Below are 22,195 nucleotides of genomic sequence, written 5' to 3'. Positions count from 1 at the left end.
ACGGTTGGAAAACGTTGTTTATCGAACGTCACTTCACAGTCGTGATTGTGAACGTCCCCCGTCTCAGTTACAGAAAGATCCTGTGACGACACACGGAGGGGGGGGGGGGGGGCTGAACGCCGCTCTGTCTGACAGTGCAGTGAACTGGTTTGTCTCTGTGTGTGTGTGTGTGTGTGTGTGTGTGTGTGTGTGTGTTCCCCTGCAGGACCTCTGGGTTGTTCACCTCCTGTTCCAGCAGCAGCCTGCGCTCAGATAACCTCTGTCTTCAGTAACGTACAAATATTTGTTCTATATCTGTAACAGACACTTCGGCTCTCGCCACCTGTTTCCCCGCACGCCGCCGCCGCCACACCAACTACAATGAAGCTTCAAAACGCTTCGTGCAGCTCAACGAGTCCCGACGTTAACGACACAAAACACACGCTGTTATTTCAGCCTCAGAAGTTCGTCTCTAACAGAAGAGGCAGAAACAGGAAGTGGATGTTTCCAGCCAATGAAAAAAACCCCAAACTTTACCTTCAGTTTGTTAATGAAAACAAAACATTTTCACCCTGAAGTGAATTAATAAACACTGATAAAAGAGATCAATTAAAGTAGAAGAGAAGATTCAGATCTGTGACTTAAAGAAAACTTATATATATGAACATTATAAACAAGTTGTTACACAGTTTTCATACACTGATGCAGGCTCACTATTTGGCAAGATCAAGTAAACCCCTCCCGCTCATTCATCTTACTAACGACTTACTACCTAAAACCTGGAAATTAGTTAGCATTAGCGTTTTAGCACTTCCTGTTTCCTCGTCTGTGGATTTGTTCGAATGGGTTTTTGGTTTGAAGACTGAAATAAGCTCGAGACATTTTCACGTTTTATTCTACGACATAAAACTCGTCAGTAAATATTTCGGTCCTGATTTCTTTAAGCTTAAAGGCCGGTCGCTAACGAGCGTCTGAATGAGACTCCAGAGGCTGTCGGGACGTTAACCATCACCACGTTAGCACTGACCACCGTTAACTCCATCTTGCCAAATAGTGATCCTGCATCAATGTATGAAAACTGTTATAACTTGGTTATAATTGTTTATTTATGGTTTATAAAGTGATGAATAACCTTATTATGAAGCATTTATAAATCCTTTATAAGGGAAGTCTTGAGATAAGTACGTACACACAGAATTAATTCTCCTCTGTTGGGACGGAGACAGGGATGTTGTGATATGATGATGTCATGATGTCATGATGTCATGATGTTATTACGATGATGCTTCCGCAGCAGTTTTCTCACCTCTGCCTCCGCCTTGTCGGCCGTGGCGAGCAGCGCCTGCAGCTCGCGGTGCATCGAGTCCTCGTGCTGCTGACGGAGCTTCTCCTGGAACTCAGTCATGGCTCCTACGGTCAGGTCTACACACACACACACACACACACACACACACACACGTTATCGTCCACATTGTTACACAGAGGGAAGCTCGGCTGTTTGTTCAGGCCTGAAGTTTCAGCTCATCATTAAACTACTGACTCTTTCATTTATTCATCTACTTATTATTACCATTATTATTATTATTATTATTATTATTATTATTAATACAGTTAATGACAAATCAGTTCACAAAATAAAAGAGAAGTTCAGTTAATGGCAGGTTTTCCCTTCTGTTTTTTAATGTCTGTGTTAAATGAAGAAATTAGGAACTTTTTCAAGTCTCCAACTTTTACAAACAAACAAACAGAAAATCTAATGGAAACAGCCAAAAATAAACTTAAACTTAATTTAAATAAATAAAAATCGACTTTTTTAATTTGGCCGCCGTGTGTTTGAAATTTTAATTTCAAAGATGAACTCTGGTCAGTCCACAATTACAAACAATTAGAGAAAAAGAAAGAAGCAATTACAACCAGGTTTGACGTGTTCGGCTCAAAAAAGACGATTCATTTTTATAAATAAATAAAATAGTGAAACAGAACAACAACACACAGTTAAAGATTCTCCAGAGGCTGAAGCGAAACTTATTTCACCCTCATTTCTTACAAAAGTCGAAATATTCGGCATCAAAAACAACTTCTACACCAACGACAACATGTGATTCATCTTTATATCGACTCATCAGGGTTTTTTTCTTCCATAAATTCATTCGTTTTATTTTAATGAATCTGATCATTTCAAGTTGTTTTTCAACTCTGTAAAACTTTGAGCTCAAATATAAAAATCACAAACGTTAAAGTTACAGTTTATGATCGTAACAAAACAAACATGATCTTGTTATTATTATTATTATTATTATTGTTATATTATTAGTCAGCAGAGCAGACATAACACTTTGTTATAAAGTGAATTTTGAAGAGTTTAACAATAACAATAATTCGTTCATTAGGTTGATTTAACAAAATAAAAGCAGCTCTCTCCGGTCAACAGACGTCTCATTGAATTTCCTTGTGGATCTGAGTCTGAAGAGCGAAGAGAAGAGAAACTGCTTGTTAAACACTTCCACCGTCTTTTCTGATCAATTTATGGTGACGGTCGTTTAGGATTAAAACTTTAAAATGTTCAGTATGAGTTAAACACGACATCAGAGCGGCTGTGAGAAATAAAACAGATGATCGGCTCAAACTGATCAACTCTGAGGAGGAGAGGGGGAAACAAAGCTCGTGAGAAACAAAATTACAGCAAAAAACGCGACACAAACTGGAATCAGGACGTGAACTTACCAGCTACAAGCAGAGACATTTTACCACAGTCGGCTTACAAGCAGGTTTATAAAAGGTGAGTGGACAGGAAGCAGCGGGCAGGTGAGCCGCTCACACTGAGTCCATGCGTCGCTTCAAAGGTGAAAAATGGTCCCAAAGAAATAATAAAGTCAAAGTCAGAGAACACCAGACGTCCTCCTCATCCTCAGCGCAGAGGAAGGTCGCTGATCTGCAGCTCCGAGCCTGAGCTCAACACAGGGCCCGCCCACACACACACACACACCAATCACACTGGTGGCTGTGTGTGTGTGTGTGTGTGTGTGTGTGTGTCGTGGGTAGGTCTGCACTGTGACAGTCCCGCCCACACGCTGCTGTGACCCACACGTCAAAGTTTAAAGTTTATGTCACAAGACTCAACGTAAAACAATTAATGCTCAAACACTGAGCTGGTTAATGAATGATATTATTAGATTTATTGTCACTATTATTATTATTATTATTATTATTATTATTAGTACAGAGCAGAGCACATAGAAAAACTACAATCACCTCCTCATGGTCGTATCCCTCCGCCACTCAGACTACTTTCAGGTTACATCCCTGTTTATCTAGTCAGATAAAATATTAAACATTAGCGTGTTGACCTTTGACCTTTGACCACTAAAGTTTAATCAGTTCGTTCTTGAGTCCAAGTGAACGTTTGTGCCAAATCTGAAGAAGTTCACTTTGAGGAGCTTTAGAGATATTGTGTTGACAAGACCAGAATCATGTTGTGTGATGTTACTATGATCTTGACCTTTGAACTTTGACCTTTAGCCACCAAAATCTAATCAGCTCATCCATGAGTCCTTGTGAATGTTTGCTCCAAATTTGAAGAAGTTCCATCAAGGCTTTACTGAAATATTGTGTCCCATTAGAGAAACTGGAACATTAGAAACTGGAGCTTTTTTTATCACAATTTTCGCTTGATGAACGACTGAAACATTTATTGTTTATTATTTTAGTGTCAATCAACAATCAATTCATCGACTAACTGTTTAAATCTAGTGGGAGGAACAGAAACATGTCTGTTCGACCCGTCAAATCTGGCATCAAATATATAATCAACATTTAACTTTGGATTCTTTTGTTAATGAAACTGTGTAATAAACTAATACACTAATATGCACTAATAAATCATGTGCAGATTATTCACTACTCATGTTTATAATTCACACAAACTGCACTTTAAAGCAACATTATGCAACTATTTTTACCTTAATATATGATAACAGCTTCAAAACCATTTAATGTGTAACCTGCACGACCTCCGGTGAGAAGCTGCTTTACGGCGCTGCGTCACACACCAACAGCTGATGGCTCCGCAGCTAGCTACAACACCAAGCTAGCTCGGTATCCTCAGTAGCTCCTAGCATCTACACGTTAGCACGTTAGCTACACACGGGGGGTTCAGGCGCTCTCGTCCAATCGGATCTACTTTTGTTTTCCGTACATGAGCTGTTAGCTTCTAAGCTAAAGGCTTGCTGCTTCCCTGTAGCTTTAATGCACCAGCGTCCTGTAGTTACCAGCCTCCGACTGTAGAGGCCGCTGCTGCTGCAAACGTTACACGCTGCAGCTTTAATTCATTCATAAAGCAACTAAAGGCTTTTTCTTACTATTTCTATTTTGATTTTACTAGCTGTTTTTCAGTTTCCTCACTTATTCTCCTATTATTCGCTATTTATCTTCTTTTTAAGTTTTATTTATATGTGTCTGTATTGCAGTGGGTTTATTTTATATCTTGTTTTAATGTCTTTGAAATGCGCTGTTCATGTAACTTATACTCTTATTTTATGTTGTAAAACACCTTTCAACCTTTTTCCTAGAAAGGAAATAACATTATATAAAGTTAATTTGTTTATTTATTTCTAGATTATATGTGATTTCAGTTATTAAACTGGCAATTTTTCTGTATGGTCATATAATATAATATATATATATATATATATAAGTATATACACAGATAGTTTTCTATTTCAGCATTTTCTCACATTTTAAAGGCAAAATTAGTGTAAGTGAATTTATTGGTGACAGGTTTCTGAATGACACATGAGACAGACAGACATACACACACACAAGCACACACACACACACACACACACACACACCGGGCAGAAGCAGCTTCATGCCAGCAGCTCACACACGTTTCAGTGCTTTTGTACTTTCTGTTAAATTCCTGCTAAAATCTGAAAACAACGTTTTGTTTTTGTTTCTGACGAACTTTTCGTGCACGAGCAGCCACAGGTCTAGAAGCCGTTACCCACCTGGACACTGTCAAAGCGCGGGGAGAGCCTCGACAACACACCCGGGGACAACACGGACAGACCTCGGACCGGGACAGACTCGGTTCAGACTCGGGACAGACTCGGTTCAGACTCGGGACAGATTCGGTTCAGACTCGGGACAGACTCGGTTCGGACCCGGAGGACTCGGGTTTAGGACACAAGAAGAGAACCGGACCGGGTTAGAGTCGCTGCAGTCTCATCCTCCCGCTGTTCGCTGCTGTAGCAGGCTGACAGCCTAACCTGCTGGCGCCTCCCCCGAAGACACGTGACGTAGCATGTTACAATGTCGACGGTGATTGGTCGAAGACGCTCGTCAATCACATGGGGGGCGGGGCCCTGCTAACCTGCCCTGCCCACCTGACCCACAGCTTCTGACAGCTTCTAAATGTGTTTTTACAGCGTAAATACTTAATTAATTAAATTTAATTTAGTTAAAGGAAAGTTTTTATTTAAATTTTATTAAAAACTCAAATGTTTACGCTACTTTTACTCAGTTTTATGTCAATTTCAGCTGCACATTTTGACTCAATTCCCAATTAATCGTTTGCCAAAGCAGTTTTTTTTTTGATAATTGAACTGATTTAATTCCGGGTTTTACTACTTATTTTTGTGTATATTATTATAATATTTTATTATATTATATTTTTCACTGCCACATAATTTAATATTCTTTTGTTTATTCTATATTATTCCATTTAAACCTATCATTTTATTATTATTATTATGCCTTTTTGTACAGCCCTGTGCGTCCTTTATATTACATCTTGTCTTTACTGTCTTACTTTATTATTTTAATTACTTTCAGCAATAAAAACTACTTAGAGTCCAAAATACAAGCAGTCATTACACCGCAGAACAGCCAGTAATTGTATTATCATATTATTAATACCATATTATTCCACTGTTATTACTGTAACATTACTATTAATGTTAAGCTAATTTAATTCATCCCTCAACAATTTATCATCCTAGAGACTCATGATTGGTTGTGTGTATTTTTTTTTTATTAGAGAAGTAACTAGTAACTACAACTGTCAGGTAAATGTAGAGTAGAAGTATCAAGAAGCTTGAAATGGAAATAAATAAATAAAGTGTTTATAAATTTACTTAAGTAAAGTCCTGGAAGTCAAACAGCTCTGACCACAGACACTGTGCAGGATGTAGAGACCTGTTACTGCAATGTTTCCTCATACTGAGAGAAAACCTGGATGAGTCCAGGTGAGGCCCCTGAGCTCATGAATAAATAACTGAATAAATAATTAATAATTGGTTAAGGATCACACACTCTGCTGCTCAGGGGTCAGTTTATGTTCTTTTCAGATGGATGCTGCCCCCATGTGGTCAAAACGATTCACTGCAAAACACCTGAGCGCATGTAGAAGAAATCCCTCTCATCTGTTTTCTGACCAGATTTCTCATTTCTATATAGTTTATAATTATAATTATCATTATATGAAATATTGGTGGAGAGCATCAGTATTGTGCCGTGTCGTCCTCATCAGGACATAAACACGTCTTATATGAACTTATAGAGAATTCCTACTCGTTCCTTTCAAATTAAAAGCGTTGAAACTTTTGCCCCACCATCAAAATAAAACAGAAGCTCAGTTTCTCTGCACATAATAAATAATAATATAATATATAATAATATGTTGTAACTGGCTGTCTGTTAATGGCTGAACCTTATTGTAACATCTGTAACATCTGGCTCAGAGGTGAATTCACTGAAAGAAGCACAAACGAGTCCTGATTCTGGTCCGTCAGGTTCCTTGTGGTTTTATTGGTGATAACATGTTCCGTTACAGTTTCTGGACAGCTAGTGTGTGTTATCGTTATCATCTACAAACACAGACATTCTCTCGGTGTCTCGCAGGAGGAGGAGGAGGAGGAGGAGGAGGAGGAGGAGGAGGAGGAGGCCAGGTTATGGTCATTAAACAGGTTTTCTGACAACCTGAAGAAGTGGCCGAGTGACACTCGCACGCACTCGTACACTTGACACACACGCGCGCGCACACACACACGCACAGAGGTAACACACAGACGCCAGCTGGGACGGTTATTATAGTGGAGGGCTTCGTCTTCAGAGCCGCGAGCAGCGAGCCTTCAGGGGGTCTAAGTGCTGCTGCTGCTGCTGCTGACCAGCAGAGGGAGACAGTCACTGGGACAGGAAGTCCATGGCGGTGTCTCGCTCCTCCACCAGCTCGGCCGCTGTGGCGTCCATCTTGGCTCTGGAGAAGTCGTTGATGGGGAGTCCGTCAAACACTTTCCAGGTCTTGTTCTGTGGGAGGGACAGAGGGAAAGGTCAGAGGTCGAGATTTTTATTTTGAGTTTTTCTCTTCACTTCCTCAAACCCGCCCGTCACTGAACCGTGTCTCACTCTCTCTTCTTCAGGTTATAATAACATACGGCGGCTGGCGGCCGATCAGACGGACTCACCTTGATCTGGACGGGGAAGGAGTAGATGAGGTCCTCTGGGATGCCGTAGGAGTTTCCGCCGGCGTACACGCCCATGGAGATGAACTCGCCCTGTCGACAGGAAGCATGAGAGTCAACAACAAACATGACTGTCGCAACGCCACGCGCTCCGGAGCCTGTTGAACACCTCCGGAGAACTGACAGGAAAATATACTTTTAATTTGATTAAGTTCATTAAATATTATTATTTTTGTTAAAATGAACAAAAGCAGATGTTGTTGAGGCTTTTGCGAACAACATTATAATCTCTATTTATTTGATTTTATTTATTTTTCTGGTGAAATATCTGTTTCAACAGGGAGACTTGATTTCCCAACGCGCTTTAAATCCACGTTTTCCAAACAATTCACAAAATACGTGACGTCCTTTGCCATAAAAACAGAAGCATCTTTAATATAAAAACATTGGGAGATAAACTGGCTGCCAGCGACATGTTGCGTCACTTGAACGTAACTTTTCTGCGTTTACCTTTCAGCTTGTTTAACAGTTTAACAACATGTGACTCCCTGACGTCTTCCTCGGTCACTACACCGACACTGACAGACGTTAATCGCCGTCAAACAGAAACATTCGGAGCGTCCGTCTCTCCGTCCACACTGACCTCCTTGGTGCCGAACCAGATGTCCCTCATGTGGTCGCAGATGGCCTTGGCGGCGGACATGGCGCTGGAAAGCTTCCTGGCCTTGATGACGGCAGCGCCGCGCAGCTGCACCGTCTGCAGGAGGAAGACAGAGGAGGAGGAAGTTTCAACAGAGGGAAACTAAAACGTGAAATGAAAGCAGAGTCGCTGCAGATCACAGAAGGTTCTCACAGAGATGAAGTCTCCTCTGAGCCAGGCTTCGTCCTTGACGGCGTCGTAGGCGGCCGTCTCGGAGCCGTGGACGTTGACCTTGGCGTGGTGGACGTCGGGGTACTGGGTGGAAGAGTGGTTTCCCCAGATGATGACGTTCTTCACCTTGTCGGAGGAAACGCCGCAACGCATCGCCACCTGCGGGTGAGGGACGGACACAGCGGCAGAGTTGTTAACTTTTCATACAGTCGAGCTGCGTTCAAGACGTCGGTAAACCCGGACACTTCTGAGCGGGAGCGTGCGGGCGGAGCGTACCTGGGAGGAGGCTCTGTTGTGGTCCAGGCGGGTGAGGCAGGAGAAGTTCTCTTTGGGGATGGAGGGGGCGGACTTGGAGGCGATCAGACAGTTGGTGTTCGCCGGATTTCCAACCACCAGAACCTGACGGGACGAAAAAGCAAACACCTGCGTCAGACTCACCGTCAGGCGGCAACTGAACAAACCACAAACACCTCCAGACATGGAGTTGGAAGAGGCGTTCAAGTGCGCCGTTTGTCTCAGTTTTATCTAAATCTCCTCATCAGTGACAGGATTCATCATCATTGCATCACCTCTGAGGCCAGTTATTGTCACAGGGTCGAACCTGCAGATCATTTATCTGCTCTAATAATAAAGAGAATCAGAATATGTTTGGCTGAGCTCCTCAGGTGAAATCCTGTCTCACTCTTCAACCGTCACTGAAAAGCAACGAAAACAACCAGATGAAAAACGCAGGAGATGAATCTGAAGAAAAAGCCGTTAAACTCTCTGACGTACAGCTGTGACCCAACAGCACCGACGCAGTTTATAATGATCAACAAAGTGAAACACTAAGAAACTAACGATCCACATGTGAATGTTCCTCACACAGTTTATATCTCCAGACTAAACATCCTCTGTGCTGCTGCTGCTTTTCTCTCCTCATTTCCCAGAATCCTTGAAAACAGGAGCGAGACGAACTGACTTTAACGGACAAACACAAGATCCGCCTCCGTCGTGTCGTCTGTTGTTTCTTCCTAACTGGTGAAACAGGTGAATTGAACCGATGAGAAACAAAGATCCATCGTCAGTCAGACGTTTAACTCTTAAAGAAAATCACTTAAATGTTTATTTTTACATTTACTTTTGTGTAATTTTACCAACCGAGTTTCTTCATTAAATAAAGACGAAACACGTGAGAAATGTTTGTGCTGTAAAAGCCTCACGGGGTTGTTTTTTTCTTTTCTCCGCAGGTTCTTTGACCTTTGACCTCAGCACAGATTGAACCCGTTCGGTCACACTGACGTTCCCTCACCAGAGGCCCTGCTGCTGATCGACGTGATGCAAGCACCACGGTCCACGGAGCGCTGACCCCTCCCTCTGCAGAAACATGGCGCTGCTGCCGAGAGGCGCCGAGCGGAGGGAGAGAGATAACGTGACGGACGGAAGAGCGGGTTTATTCTGGTGGAGATGCTGCATGAGCGCTTTCATTTCCCCCCCGTGTTCATCAGCTGCGACCGACTGTCAGCAACTTCCACCTCAGACTTTTTAAAACCACATGCAACTTAACGCCTGCGTCAAAGTCTGACGGTCTGATGGGAACGCAGCAGGAGCTACACGGCCTGGAGCACTGTGGTGTCGGTCCAGTCTACTGCGAATAAGACATTAATAAGACACCTAACCATCTAACTGAGGCGTGAGACCAATGTTACCACGGTAACGATCAATAACACCTTACCAAAGTAAAACGTCCCTGAGAGTAAACTGAGCTCAGCGGTTTAGATGTGGTTCCTCGGTCGGCCATTTTGTTTTATATTGAAAAAAAAAAAAAAAAAAAGTATTAATTTACCCAGAATTCATTGCACAACAGCCCGGCTTAAAGAGAGTCAAGAACTAAAGCGCTTTGAGCAGTGGATGAATTTAAACGTCTATCTGAAGAAACTGACACAGATTGGATCCCAACGGACAGATCTGCTCTGACGTCATCAATCAATCAATCAATCAATTCAGTGACATTAATAAAAGGCGATCAATCAGACGGGGGAGGAGTCACCTTGACGGTCTTCTTGGCGTACTTGTCCAGGGCGGCTCCCTGCGTCTTGAAGATGGCCACGTTGGCCTTCAGCAGGTCCTTCCTCTCCATGCCCTCCTTCCTGGGCATGGAGCCCACCAAGATGGCGGCGTCCAGGTCCTTGAAGCCCACCTCCACCTTGTCAGTGGGGATGACCTCTGTGGAAAGTCAAAGTAAAACATATTGATAAGGATCTATTGGTTCTGATAAGCTGCATTGATTATTTAACACCACCAGCGTCTCTGTACAGGCCGTCTGCAGGTACGATAACATGTTCCTGTCATGTGATGATGATTAACCAGGTGTTCACCTCTCATTCACTCTCTCAGGGTTTCACCTGTGTATTGATGACTGATTATTACTGAGCAGATAAATTCCTGCCACTTCGGCTGATCCTGGTGATAACGTGTGTTTTGGTCGGAGGATCCCGCTGCTATCAGACCGGACTTCAGTCAGGGTTCATCTCTCCTCCCTCCATTGTCGTCCCACCACTGCTCTGATTGGCCACTGTACCGCCTCAACCAGCAGCCAACCAGAAGCCTCGTTTCAGACACTCCTCCTTCCCACAGCAGAGAGGAGGCTCCTCCACAGAGTCTCTCTCTCTCTCTCTGTCTCTCTCTAGGTGTCTCACTCTGTGTCTCTCTCTGTCTGTCTGTCTGTCTGTCTCTCTCTCATTGTTAGACAGGAAACAGAGGGACAGAGAGAAGAGGAATGAAAATACGTTTTCATTTTTAAAACTTCTCTTTTGCATCGTTTCCTCTCGTCCTCACGACTCCAAGTCATCAACCACCGAAGACAGACTTTCAGAAACGCCACTGAACCCGTTTTATTTTGAAATCTCCAGGGTTGTGTTGTCGCCTGGACGGACACAAACAGACCTTTGGATATGATGATGTCACACCCACGGTCTCCCCTGATTGGCTGTCATCAGCCTGGACTACCAGCGGTGAATACAACATGAGCATGAATGACAGTGTCACTGACCTTGTTGTCTTTGCAGCTGTTGTTCACTTACATTCTCTGTTTTAATGCTACAACTGCAGAGGAGACAATCTACTTCCTGTTTACACCGGCTCGCTCATGCTCAGTGTACAAGATTGCTCAGGTATGTGTGAGTTCTCAGGTAAATATAAGTATCGGGTCTGACTCTGGATCAGCAGACACTCTATGTTAAAGGATCAGATCTGGACGACACAAACACCGTCATGAGTTTTGAAGCTTCGAGGCGACGCAGCAGCAGCAGCAGCAGCGGCGGCATGTGACGTGAAGCAAAACACCCACAGGAAATTCTTTTCTATTCCAGTGACGTCTGCATGTTCAAAGCTACAAACTGCTGCTCCGCTTCCCAGCGTTTAAAATCAAAGCAGCATTTATTCAGATCAGTGCTTCTGTAGCGCACACGGACAGGTAACCGCTAACTGACATGATGCTACGTGACGTAGCTGGTGTGTTTGTGCTTTTAGCGTCTCGCGATGGTAAAAACATATTTTTTCACCCTAATAAGAAACAACTTGAAGAATATTTGTCGTTCTTTTAGACATTCATGTATTTCTTTTTTATTAATCAGCTGGTTTAGGTGTAGTTTGTGAACGTACACTGAATCCAAGAGACTAGACACACACACACACACACACACACACACACACACACACACACACACACACACACAGCAGTGAACTCACCCCTCAGCAGTGGGAGGGCGCAGTCCTGCAGCTCCATGACGACTCCGTCCAGCACCGGCAGCATGGGGGGGATGTCCAGCAGGACCAAGATGATTGGCTGATGAGGAAGACGGAGACATTTAGCAGCCAATCAACTCATCGCAGTCAGTTATTTAACAGGTGTTGCATTAACGAATGCAACAAAATGAAACACCTTGCATGTAACAAGTGAATTAAAGAGAGAAAACATTCAGCACAGATCAACAGCTGCTTTACCAGTGAACACAAGACCTTTCAAGGACTTTCAAGGACTCTCCAGGCCACATTCAGTGACTCATAACAAGGTCATGTTTCAGACTGTAACATTGCCACAGATTCGACCTTTGCAAACGTACTCAAGTCAAGGCCAATAAAATTAATAAGTGCCTCATTAGTTTTACAGCTTTTTCTTTACTATCATTAAAAAAAAATATGACTTATTACCTTTATGTTGTAATTTCAAGTTTAATCTCAGACATTGACAATAAAGCAATAATATTCTTAATCTAATTTCAATAACTTTCACTGCACAGCATGCAGCATTATAGCATGACCTTGTATTTAGGGATTAACGGATATGACATTCAACTTTCCTTCAAATTTTCCTGAATTACATGATGACGACTCATTAATTCGGCAAGTGTTTCACCCATTAACAGTAAAATCAACTAGGCCTCATGTTTTCATCTCCCTCTCCAACACCAATCACGTCTCCGATAAGCTGAAGGCATCCCACCACTGAAACATGTTCATTATTCATGGTGATTCCATTATGTAACACACAGTGCATCGCCCAGCTGTCAGGGCAGCGACCAGCTTCGGGGGGGGGGGGGACTCTGCTGCTGCAGGTTATGTAATCAAAGCTCAGGCCTGGTCTCTTACCTGGTCCTTCCCGAACACATCTCCCTTGGCGATGCTGTACAGCAGGGAGTAGGCAATCTGGCCGGCGGCGCCAGTCACCAGGACACGGATTGGTTCAGCCTGCAGAGCGAACAAAACAAACAGGAGTGGTTCATATGAAGCACTGACCTACATGATTAACAGAGGGAGGAAACTCCACTGATCTCAACTGTGTGGATTATTATTTTAACCTTTTTTAAACATATAAAGCCCATATTTAACAGATGGGTTCACACACTCATCCTGTGGGAACCTGTCACCAAACTCCATTAAGAAAATTGTGCAATTTAGAAATGACCTTGCATACTGACAAGGACAGCTTTGACATTCAGTTTAATTTTAGATTTAGTCTTTAGAAGATGATTTAACTCTTTAATTCGGCGTGCATAAAATCAATCAAACAAACACCTAATTTTACTCTTTATCACCGGTTCACACATCTCTCTGCCGATAATCACTGCGAAAGAATGAATGAAAAAGGACAAAGCAATACAATAAAAAGGTAGGATTTAAGAATAACAAATGACACAGAGTGATTTATATACAAGCCGAACTGAAGGATGTTTCAAGTTCATTCAGAAAAATCATTATTATCACATTTTCATTCGCTTCCAAGTGCGTGAAAACGAGGGAATCATTAAACTTCCCTGTTTCGTGAACCGAGATTCAAACCGATGAAGCTCCGGTCTTGATTGGTTCGGCCGGACTGAATTAAAGAAAAGGCCCGTGGTGACGTCATTTGACGCTGATGCCACGCCACAGCCCGTCCTCATTAAGATGGAGGCAGATGTATGAATGTACAAGTTAAGTGGAGGAGCAAGTGTTTTTTAAATAAAACCAGCGGAAACAAAAACCCCGCCGCAGATATTTACGTTACATTTGCGTGTTTTTTTTTTTTTCTCCCCCCCATTCAACCGCAGTTTTCTTATCTGCGCAACAAACTGCGTCTGACAGCTCTGCTAATTGTTTTTAAAATCATGAATTCAGCACAGAAAAAAAAAAAGCGCTGAAAAATATTATTAACAGTTAAATCACGACGCTGCCGCCCTCTGGTCAATGTCAACTATTGTGCAGCACACAGCATCCACCGGCACGAATAACACCAAGCAACACGGTGCGATTATTTCACCGTTTAGTGTCTGATATTACGCGGCTAATAGCATTCTTACCATTCTTGCTAGCGGGTGAAGATGCTTCGGGTCTGCGCTGCTCTCCCTGCTCAGAGTCGGACTAGACGGAAGGGTCACCTCTATCCGTGTATTGTAAAGTCAGGCGGTGAGACGACTCGTCCCCACTCTCACCGCGGGATTTGTAGTCATTTCGAGATCCTGACGCGGGAGTTTTCAGCCAGCAAACTCCGTAAAAGGAACACATTCCCCCATAATGCACCGCATCTGGTGAAACCACGCCCACTTCTGTCACAAACGGCTGTGGATTTTATGAAAAAGGCTCGTTTTTTTTTTTTTTTTTAATGCGGAGGCTCGGGACGCTGCGCTTTGGCGACACCTTGTGGCCGGCTGCGGAACTACACCGAGTGTCCAGCAGGATTACACAGCACTGACACTGATGTGCTGCATTACTCTATGAATTATAAAACAATTATATCTAAATATTTATCACACAAAAGAAAGCCACTGTACAGAACCCCGTATTCCTCAAGACTAACTAAAATAACAAACAGCCAACAAAAGGAGCTTATATTATTATATTATTTATCTACTAATTCCACTGTGGGACTAATTGAAGGAATATCTCATTTTACCTCTTTTACACTCCTTTAATAATAACAGTAACCCCAAGAAGTACCTGTACCAACACCAGGATCCCTGGAACCACGACGACCCCTGGGACCTCCTCAAGAACCACACACTCACCAGGAATCCTCCTAAATACCTCTAAAGCACCTTTAGAACCCCCCCCCCAAAAAAAGAACCAATGGTACCCTCCACCCCCTCTCTCATTGAGCCTTGAGCCCAACCTTGAACCTTGAATCCTAGAAACACTAGAGCTCATCTTATATCCGAATCTTCAGCTCCAACAATCCAACGAGGAACCTTGGAATCCCTTCAAGAACCACCAGAAACTTCTCACAGGCCTTTGGGGTCCCATCTTTTAAGAACATAAAGAACTATGATCCTTTAAGAATTCCCTCAGTTCTTCCAAAAACCATCATAACATTTCAAGGATTCATCTTCCAAACCCCCTGACCACCTTAAAATTCCTGGAACCTGCACAAGAACCTTGTAGGACCCTAAAAACTCAAATGTAACCTTTAGTGACTTTTAAAACATCTTATTCCCAGCAATTTAAGGAGCCCTGGAACCTTTTCATGTACCACTCATATATGCCTCCTGAAGGATCTCACCCAAAAATGATCCATAGAAACTCTAAAAACTCTTCAAACCCTTCTTCTGGGACACATGGAGCTTCCTCAAGAACCCACTGATGGACTGTGCAATGTCCTTCAAGAACCCCTGGACTTCCTCAACCCCAATTTGAAAATCCTGGTGACATCAGATTTAGATCAGCTCACTATAGATTATTATATCATTATAATATATACAGTATTTCTACAGGTTTGCTTGTTTACTTCTTTTCCAAATTACCAAACTTTTATAGCTCATCAACATGAGAAGGGTCACTTGGACTCATGAACGGAGTCCTTACAGCCATGACCCTGACTGATTCACAGAAAGAAGAACACTGAGAACCGCAGTGTATGAACCACATTCATCTGCTGCCTACAGGAAGTTAAGCAGCTTCACTTAATGATCCTTTAAGTAACTTACAGGACCCATGAAATGGAAAGTATTTTTTACCATGTTGTTACCATGTGTTTGGGGGAACTTGGGGCTGAGCTGGGGAGGGGTTTACCTCACACACAAATAACAGATGGTCGGTTATGAAGTTCAATTATGATATTTTATTTTTTAAACGAAATACTTTTAAATTTGACAGTTTTTTTTTGGTAAAGATAAAACTATCACTTTATTTGTAGAGGAATTATATTTCTGTAGGAAGAAGATTTTTCATTTTAGCTAGATTGTTGCTTTCAGGGAACTGAGGTTACAGGGGGGAGTTTGGACTCATGATCTCAGTATTTCCTGAAATCCCACCTCCCAAAAACCCCCAGAGTATTTATCTATCCAGATTGTTACAGTTTAATTTACTAAAGTTTCTGTCACTGAGACTTCTGCTATAATAGAGGTGAAGGGGATTTCATTAGTGGTGTTTAAAGCTCTAAAAACTTCAGAAACAAATGTCCTGATTGCTCTTTAAAAACCACAAATCCCTCAGTGAACTGAGAGCAATATCTGTGGATTGTTCTAGGTGACTTGTTTTTCCACATCAGAGGCAAAGGTGAAAGTTCGCTTGAGGTCATGTTTGCTCCCTAGACTACAGGAAGTTGCTGGGCTCGGTCACCAGTTTGTTAAGTTACCGGTGAGCCTGTTATCTGCAGCCTCACAGGAGGTAAATCTGAGCCAAGCCGTCTGATCTGCTGACATTTATAGAGCAGAACATCACCACGATTACAAACAACAGTCAGGAGGGCAGTTTTCAAATATGGTGGAACTTCTTATTATATTTTTTATATTATAGACTATATAGCCATAAAACAATATGGTATTATTTTTTCTCTTTTGTGAAACAAATGAATGTGAAACTGAGTTTAGTCTGAATGGGAAACTAAAACTCTCACTTAAACTGGACTGGTGAAATTCTTCAGTGTATGCAGATATTTACAACAGGGTTGCTTGAAACAGATTTGTTCAGTAAGAGAGAAACTGAGATCAACTACTGCCTTTAATGGAAAAATCTATTTGCACAAAGAAAAATAACCAAACAATTTAAAATACTGTCCCTTTGCTGCGGTCAGCGTTTGACTGTGCACACTTAAGATGTTCTACGTTTTGTCAGTTTACCTGTATTTCTTTATATGAATGACAAATAAACATAAGTTTATGTACGAAAAATTGCAACAAACTACAGCAGTGTCTCCTGACATCTACTGTTTTTTAATGCAATTTGCATACATTTGAATACTCAAATGAAAAAGCTTGTAACAGAATAACTGTGCGGCCAAAACGAATTTATGAGACATCATTTGAAAAGAAACATCTTCTAGTTTCTGAAAATTTGCACGGGACAGAAATCCAACCTAAACGTCATCAGTTCATACAAGTTATTTTTTGTATTTCTTTGTCCTTCATATTTGATAACAATAACTAGGATGTGCTTCATGCAAGAACTACGGAAATCCTCATATTCCTTCTACATCTTGGCAAAACCACCTGTGTGAAATTTCGGGTCTCTGGACCTAAACCTTATGGTAGCTATAAAGTTTTTAGCTTGTGTTTTCACTGGAATCCATGAACCTCGCTAAATGGAAAACTCTGCTTTAACTCTTTAATCTTAAACTGTAGAAAACAAACCAAAGCATTTCGACACCTAAAAATCCTTTTCACGTCTGTTGATCCTTGTTTTTTTCATAGATTTCCACCTGCATCGGCTCAGCCCCCCTTGTCTGCTCTCATTGGACAGGGCAGACGCATGTTTTCAAACTAGAATGATTGACAGAGGCAGTAACCAATAGCAGCGCCTTCTCCGACTGAAATCGCGTCATCGGTTTTTCGCGCGCGCTGTCTTCACCTCCCGCGGTGAAATCTGAGCAGATCATTGCGCGAAGACCTCCATTTTGTAGCCGCGAAGCTAAAGTAAACAAACATACCTGCTGACAGGAAGACGGAAGGAGGGAAAGCGTTTGAAATGTGGAGCGAAGTGACGCGAACAAGCCGCTCCACCATCTACAAGGGACTTCACAGGAACATATTCATAACTCGGAATACTTTTATGACAAAAACCCATTTGATTTTTTTGATCTGTGGACACTTACGGACGAAAGGAATATAAACATTCGAGGAATGGACAGATAACGAGACAATAAGACAATAAGACGACCTCTTTGAAGGTAGGAAGTGCTTTGCTGGTTTTGCTGGTTGATGTTATATTGTATGTTATTAATGAATTATACTTCTGTGCTCATAGTTACTGAAAAATGACCTCAATATTTGAATTGTTGTGATTCTGGCTATAACCAGGTTTGGCATGTCAACACTGACAAAAGTTTAAGCATTTACACATTTTAAAAAACTTGTAACTAAAATAAAAACCTTACCTTTTTTCTCTTATGTAAACTTTACCTAACTTACAGAACCTAAACCTAAGCCTATGCTGTCAATTTCGTTTTTATTTAATAGAAATGGAAATTCATTAATGTATGAAAATAGTAGAATGGAAATTAAGGCTGTCCCTTCTCATTGAAAATTGGTTTTTAAAATGTGTTAAATGGGATTGATAACTGATGAAATAGGTCAGTGTATACAACACTAAGTGGCTGTTATCTAATATGTGATCAATTTTCAATATTGGTTTTGTGATGTGGGCAAAAGTAAGTGGACCTTGTTTTTTGTGTTTTAAACCCCTTATTTCCAATTATATCATCTTAATGCAACACTACCCCTTCACTTTTACTCCTACTCATTCAACTAAGAATAAAAACTATTTATTTAGCTTCTTTTGACTTAAAATTTCTCCAGAAGTCAGACAATTTCCTCTTATTTCATCCTTAATTATATATTTATACATTATAAGCATATTGGATTATTGTACATCTCACATGTTAATCAAGAAGATAAATCTATATGTTCTTGCAGAACAGTCAGGATTGTTTGTGCAATATGACAGATGTAGGGTTGGGCTGTGTCTCTGATTTGTCAATCGTGTGGTCACTTGAGAGTTGACCTCCTGACTTTGACACTTCACTGTCAGTAGAAGGGAGTCACTTGATAAATGTGTCTTATTGCAGACTCTCAGAAAAACTTTTTTTAAAATCTTAAATCGGTTCTTTAAAACCTTCTTAAGGGTAAGTCTTACAGGTTTGATAAATACAGGCCCTGACCTCAACCCGGTCCAACACCCTGCAGGTTCCAACATCAGCAGAAAGCCTTAAAAGAAAAACTGAAACTGTAGTAGTTGTGGTTTTGGAATAACATGTTCATATAAGGCTGCAGTGTTCAGGTGTCTACATACTTCTGTCCATGTAGTGTGGGCCAACCAACTGCTACCCGAGGAAGAGCCCAGAGGAGAAGTGAAGGAGATGCGTGTGAGGGATGCACAGAATAGAGAGGGGAGGCGAGGCGAGGTTTTCTGTTACAATCAGGGCTCTGTCCAACCTTCAGCCTATCAAGGACACCGGCAGCCATGTTGGATCTCTGTGCAGTTTGATGGGTTCAGTTTCTGTAAAGCTGCAGGCTGCAGTTCTGTGCTGCTGGCAGCCAGGCAGGCACTGACCGCGGTGCTGATAATCTGCAGCCTGTGCTGCTACGTCAAGGCTGCAGCAAACACCGGGAACATAACCGGAAGCCAGATAATTAAGCCTTCAAAATAAAATCGCAGAAATTATTGTTGGATAATTATAAGCTGAGGACAGAAACAACAGAATTTCATGTTTGATTTTTCAGTCATATTAACAATGGTAGTTTATTTTCCATGAATCCCTTTTTACTCTTTATATAGATTTAATAATATTTTTTGAACTTTTTAGCTTAAATGCATATTTTGCTGTGGTGTATTACTTGAGCAATCTTTAAATCAGCAATTGTTTCTGGGAACATTTTGCTTCTCTTTGTTGTTCTGTCTCTTTGAGGTGGTTTTGCATCATTTTGTGTCCTTAGTTGTTTTGCATCTCTTTCTGTGTGTGGTTGTCTTACATCTCTTTGAGGACATTTTGCATCTTTTTGTCGATTTTTTGGATCCTTTGTTCAGACTTTGCATCTCTTTGCATCATTGTGTTGTAGTTCTGCATCTCTTTGAAGACATTTTGCATGTTTTCATGGATGTTTTGTTTTTGACTTTGCAGCTATGTGCATCTTTGTGTAGTAGATTTGCATCTCTTAGAGGTGCAGTCATCTTTGTCTCTGCAGTCAATTTCTGTTTTACATCTTTTTGCATAGGTTAAGCATCTGTATGAGGTTTTGCATCAGTAGGTGTGTTGTGTCTCTTCGTGTTTGTTTTACATCCTTTTGAGGCTGTTTTCTATATCATTTTGGTCATTTTAGATTTCTTTCTGGGATGTTTAGCAGGCAAATACCTTGGACCCCTGGTTCTGTGCCTAATAGGCCAATTCTTATTGCATACTTACTGATTTAGTTTAACTATATTTATATTTCACAAATAGGCCTAATTGTGTCTAAAAATTATTTTATTGTACTTTTTTATTAATTTATTCTTTTCATTCATTTCAGCTGCTTGCATTATTGATATTTTAGCTGTATAAAAGAAAAAACTATTACATATTTAATTTTCAAAATTAGGGCTTTTATTTTGGAGAGACGTGCCGGATGTCGCGTTGTTCACTCTGTCTAGCTTCTCGGTGGCTCGGGATACTTTGCCAAAGCTGCCAGGTGGAAACGACTCTCGCTGAATTAATGATGGCGGGGTCAGAAAAAGACGCAACCTGCCCGGTTCCTTCGCTCCCGTGAAGGTGGTGTTAGGTTTCCGGCGGCCATTTTCACACCTGAAATGTAACGGTTTCCGCGCCAAATTCTCCGTCTGTTCACCACTGCAGCTCGAATAAACGACGATGAGACACACCTGGCTGACAAACGCAGAGATTTATTAACTAACGTAACAGTTTGGGAGGGAAACTGGGTCACACGAGCTCGTAACGGTCAAGTTTAGCTCCAGAATCACTCTTTAATGCTGCGTTCAAGGACGCGCGGTGAGCTCCGTCCCCGCGGTGACCATCTAACAGACGGTGCGCTGCTTTCAACTCACCTGCGATGAAACCGCCCGCACCACCAGGTACATGGAAGTCAGCAGCGTCAACATGGTCCCGCCGGTGTTTTGTGGCCGTTCACTGATAACTTGTCGTCCTCTGTGAGCAGAAATGGCGTCTCAACCCCCCGACACGGTACCGGGAGGAAGACGGATAGAGAGGAGGGGAGACAGGTAGACACCCACAGACGCAGAGCGACAGACAGGGCAGGTGCGACAGGACACCGCCGCGGCACCAGAGGCGACTTTAAACCCGCGCTGCAGTTCGACTTTCAGGGCTTCTTGTGCCTCGGTTTGCCCGGGACTCTCTCACACCCCCACCCACTACCTATACTCACACATTAACACACACACACACACACACACACACACACACACACACACACACACATATACACACTCACGCACTCACAGTGCTGCAGTCAGTCTAGTCCCTTAATAAGATTTTGAGGACGCAAATAGCCGCTGGCTGGACCGCCAAAGCTTTTCATGTGTGATTACAGGTGTAAATTAATTGTAAAGATTGAAGCCACAATACTGTAAAAAATAAAAAAATAAAAATCAAATGGGATTTTGTATGTAGGACTATGTGACGTCACTGCAGGGGAGTGGGATGCTCCAACCCAAAGTGTATGTTTTAGGGTCACATGAGGACTGCTGCAGAATCAGTAGTTGTGGAGACCAGGGATGGTTTTCTGTCTGTGTCTTTGAGCTCGTTTTTACGAACTAGCACGTTCAGAATTTAATACAAACTATTTACACGTGTCTGCAGTGAAACGGTGTCGGTGTTATCCCTGCAACACAAACACAAGGAGGGCAATGTTACAATCCACCCCATAGTGCGGGCAGTCTTGTATAAGGCACTTGAAAACGATACTTGAGTAAAAGTACAAGTAAATGACTTTGGTAGAAGTTAAAATCACCTTTTTAGAATATTACTTGAGTAAAAGTCTTAAAGTGTATTTACGTTTCAAAAGTAATTTTATGATATTAAATGCACTTAAGTATCGGAAGTAGAATTTTGATTGTGAACTTTATTGTGGCTTCCTTAATAAGTAAAGCAAAAATATTCAGGCTTCCCACACCTTCTTAAACATCAAATTCATACACTTTTCCAGGACTTTCCAGGCACAATTCCCTCAAATTCAAGGACCAAACACAGCGTAGTTTGAGAGAGCTGACAACAAAGAGGAAAAACTGATCCGTGGCAATAAGTGTTTCATTTTTTTTGCCAATATTTAGTTGCCAGAAATATTAATAACGAAGTAAAGTACAGATATGTGAATATTCTAGTTAAAGTCAAAGTATTTGTACTTCCTTACATTACAACACTGAGTGCGGGTTGTAACATACACTGAAACGTAACATTATGATTATGACAAAAACTTGATATTAAAGCTTT

General features: G+C 41.8%; 2 protein-coding genes across 4 annotated transcripts in view; both read right to left on the bottom strand.

Annotated features, from left to right (window-relative positions):
- The window catches only part of LOC130166263 (UTP--glucose-1-phosphate uridylyltransferase-like), an 11,733-nt gene extending 6,486 nt beyond the window's left edge, over positions 1-5,247 (bottom strand). Inside the window, exons 1-2 of one of the 2 annotated variants that reach the window (XM_056371744.1) lie at positions 4,986-5,247; positions 1,286-1,401 (exon numbers count right to left, since the gene is read on the bottom strand). In XM_056371744.1, coding sequence (XP_056227719.1) covers positions 1,286-1,384 — 99 coding nt within the window. In that variant the 5' untranslated portion in view covers positions 1,385-1,401; positions 4,986-5,247. Of the gene's footprint in view, positions 1-1,285; positions 1,402-2,703; positions 2,895-4,985 lie in introns of those variants that run through there. The other variant, XM_056371743.1, reaches the window with a different exon arrangement.
- Positions 5,248-6,766: 1,519 nt separating this feature from the next.
- Positions 6,767-21,094, bottom strand: LOC130166714 (malate dehydrogenase, cytoplasmic-like). 2 transcript variants are annotated; one of them, XM_056372434.1, is made up of 9 exons: positions 20,794-21,094; positions 12,940-13,038; positions 12,040-12,136; positions 10,340-10,515; positions 8,587-8,709; positions 8,293-8,469; positions 8,083-8,196; positions 7,443-7,532; positions 6,767-7,284 (listed from the first exon to the last, which is right to left on the bottom strand). In XM_056372434.1, exons 1-9 carry the CDS (start codon positions 20,845-20,847, stop codon positions 7,162-7,164), a joined length of 1,053 nt encoding a protein of 350 aa, XP_056228409.1. In that variant the 5' UTR covers positions 20,848-21,094; the 3' UTR covers positions 6,767-7,161. The 2 variants fall into 2 exon arrangements, with proteins under 2 accessions (XP_056228409.1, XP_056228411.1); XM_056372436.1 differs by lacking the exon at positions 20,794-21,094 and adding an exon at positions 14,127-14,275.
- Positions 21,095-22,195: the final 1,101 nt, after the last annotated feature.

Source organism: Seriola aureovittata, chromosome 3, assembly GCF_021018895.1.
Source record: "Seriola aureovittata isolate HTS-2021-v1 ecotype China chromosome 3, ASM2101889v1, whole genome shotgun sequence".
Classification (NCBI taxonomy): domain Eukaryota; kingdom Metazoa; phylum Chordata; class Actinopteri; order Carangiformes; family Carangidae; genus Seriola; species Seriola aureovittata.
The sequence above is the reverse complement of the archived record's forward strand: the minus strand, read 5'-3'. Positions and strand labels throughout refer to the sequence as shown.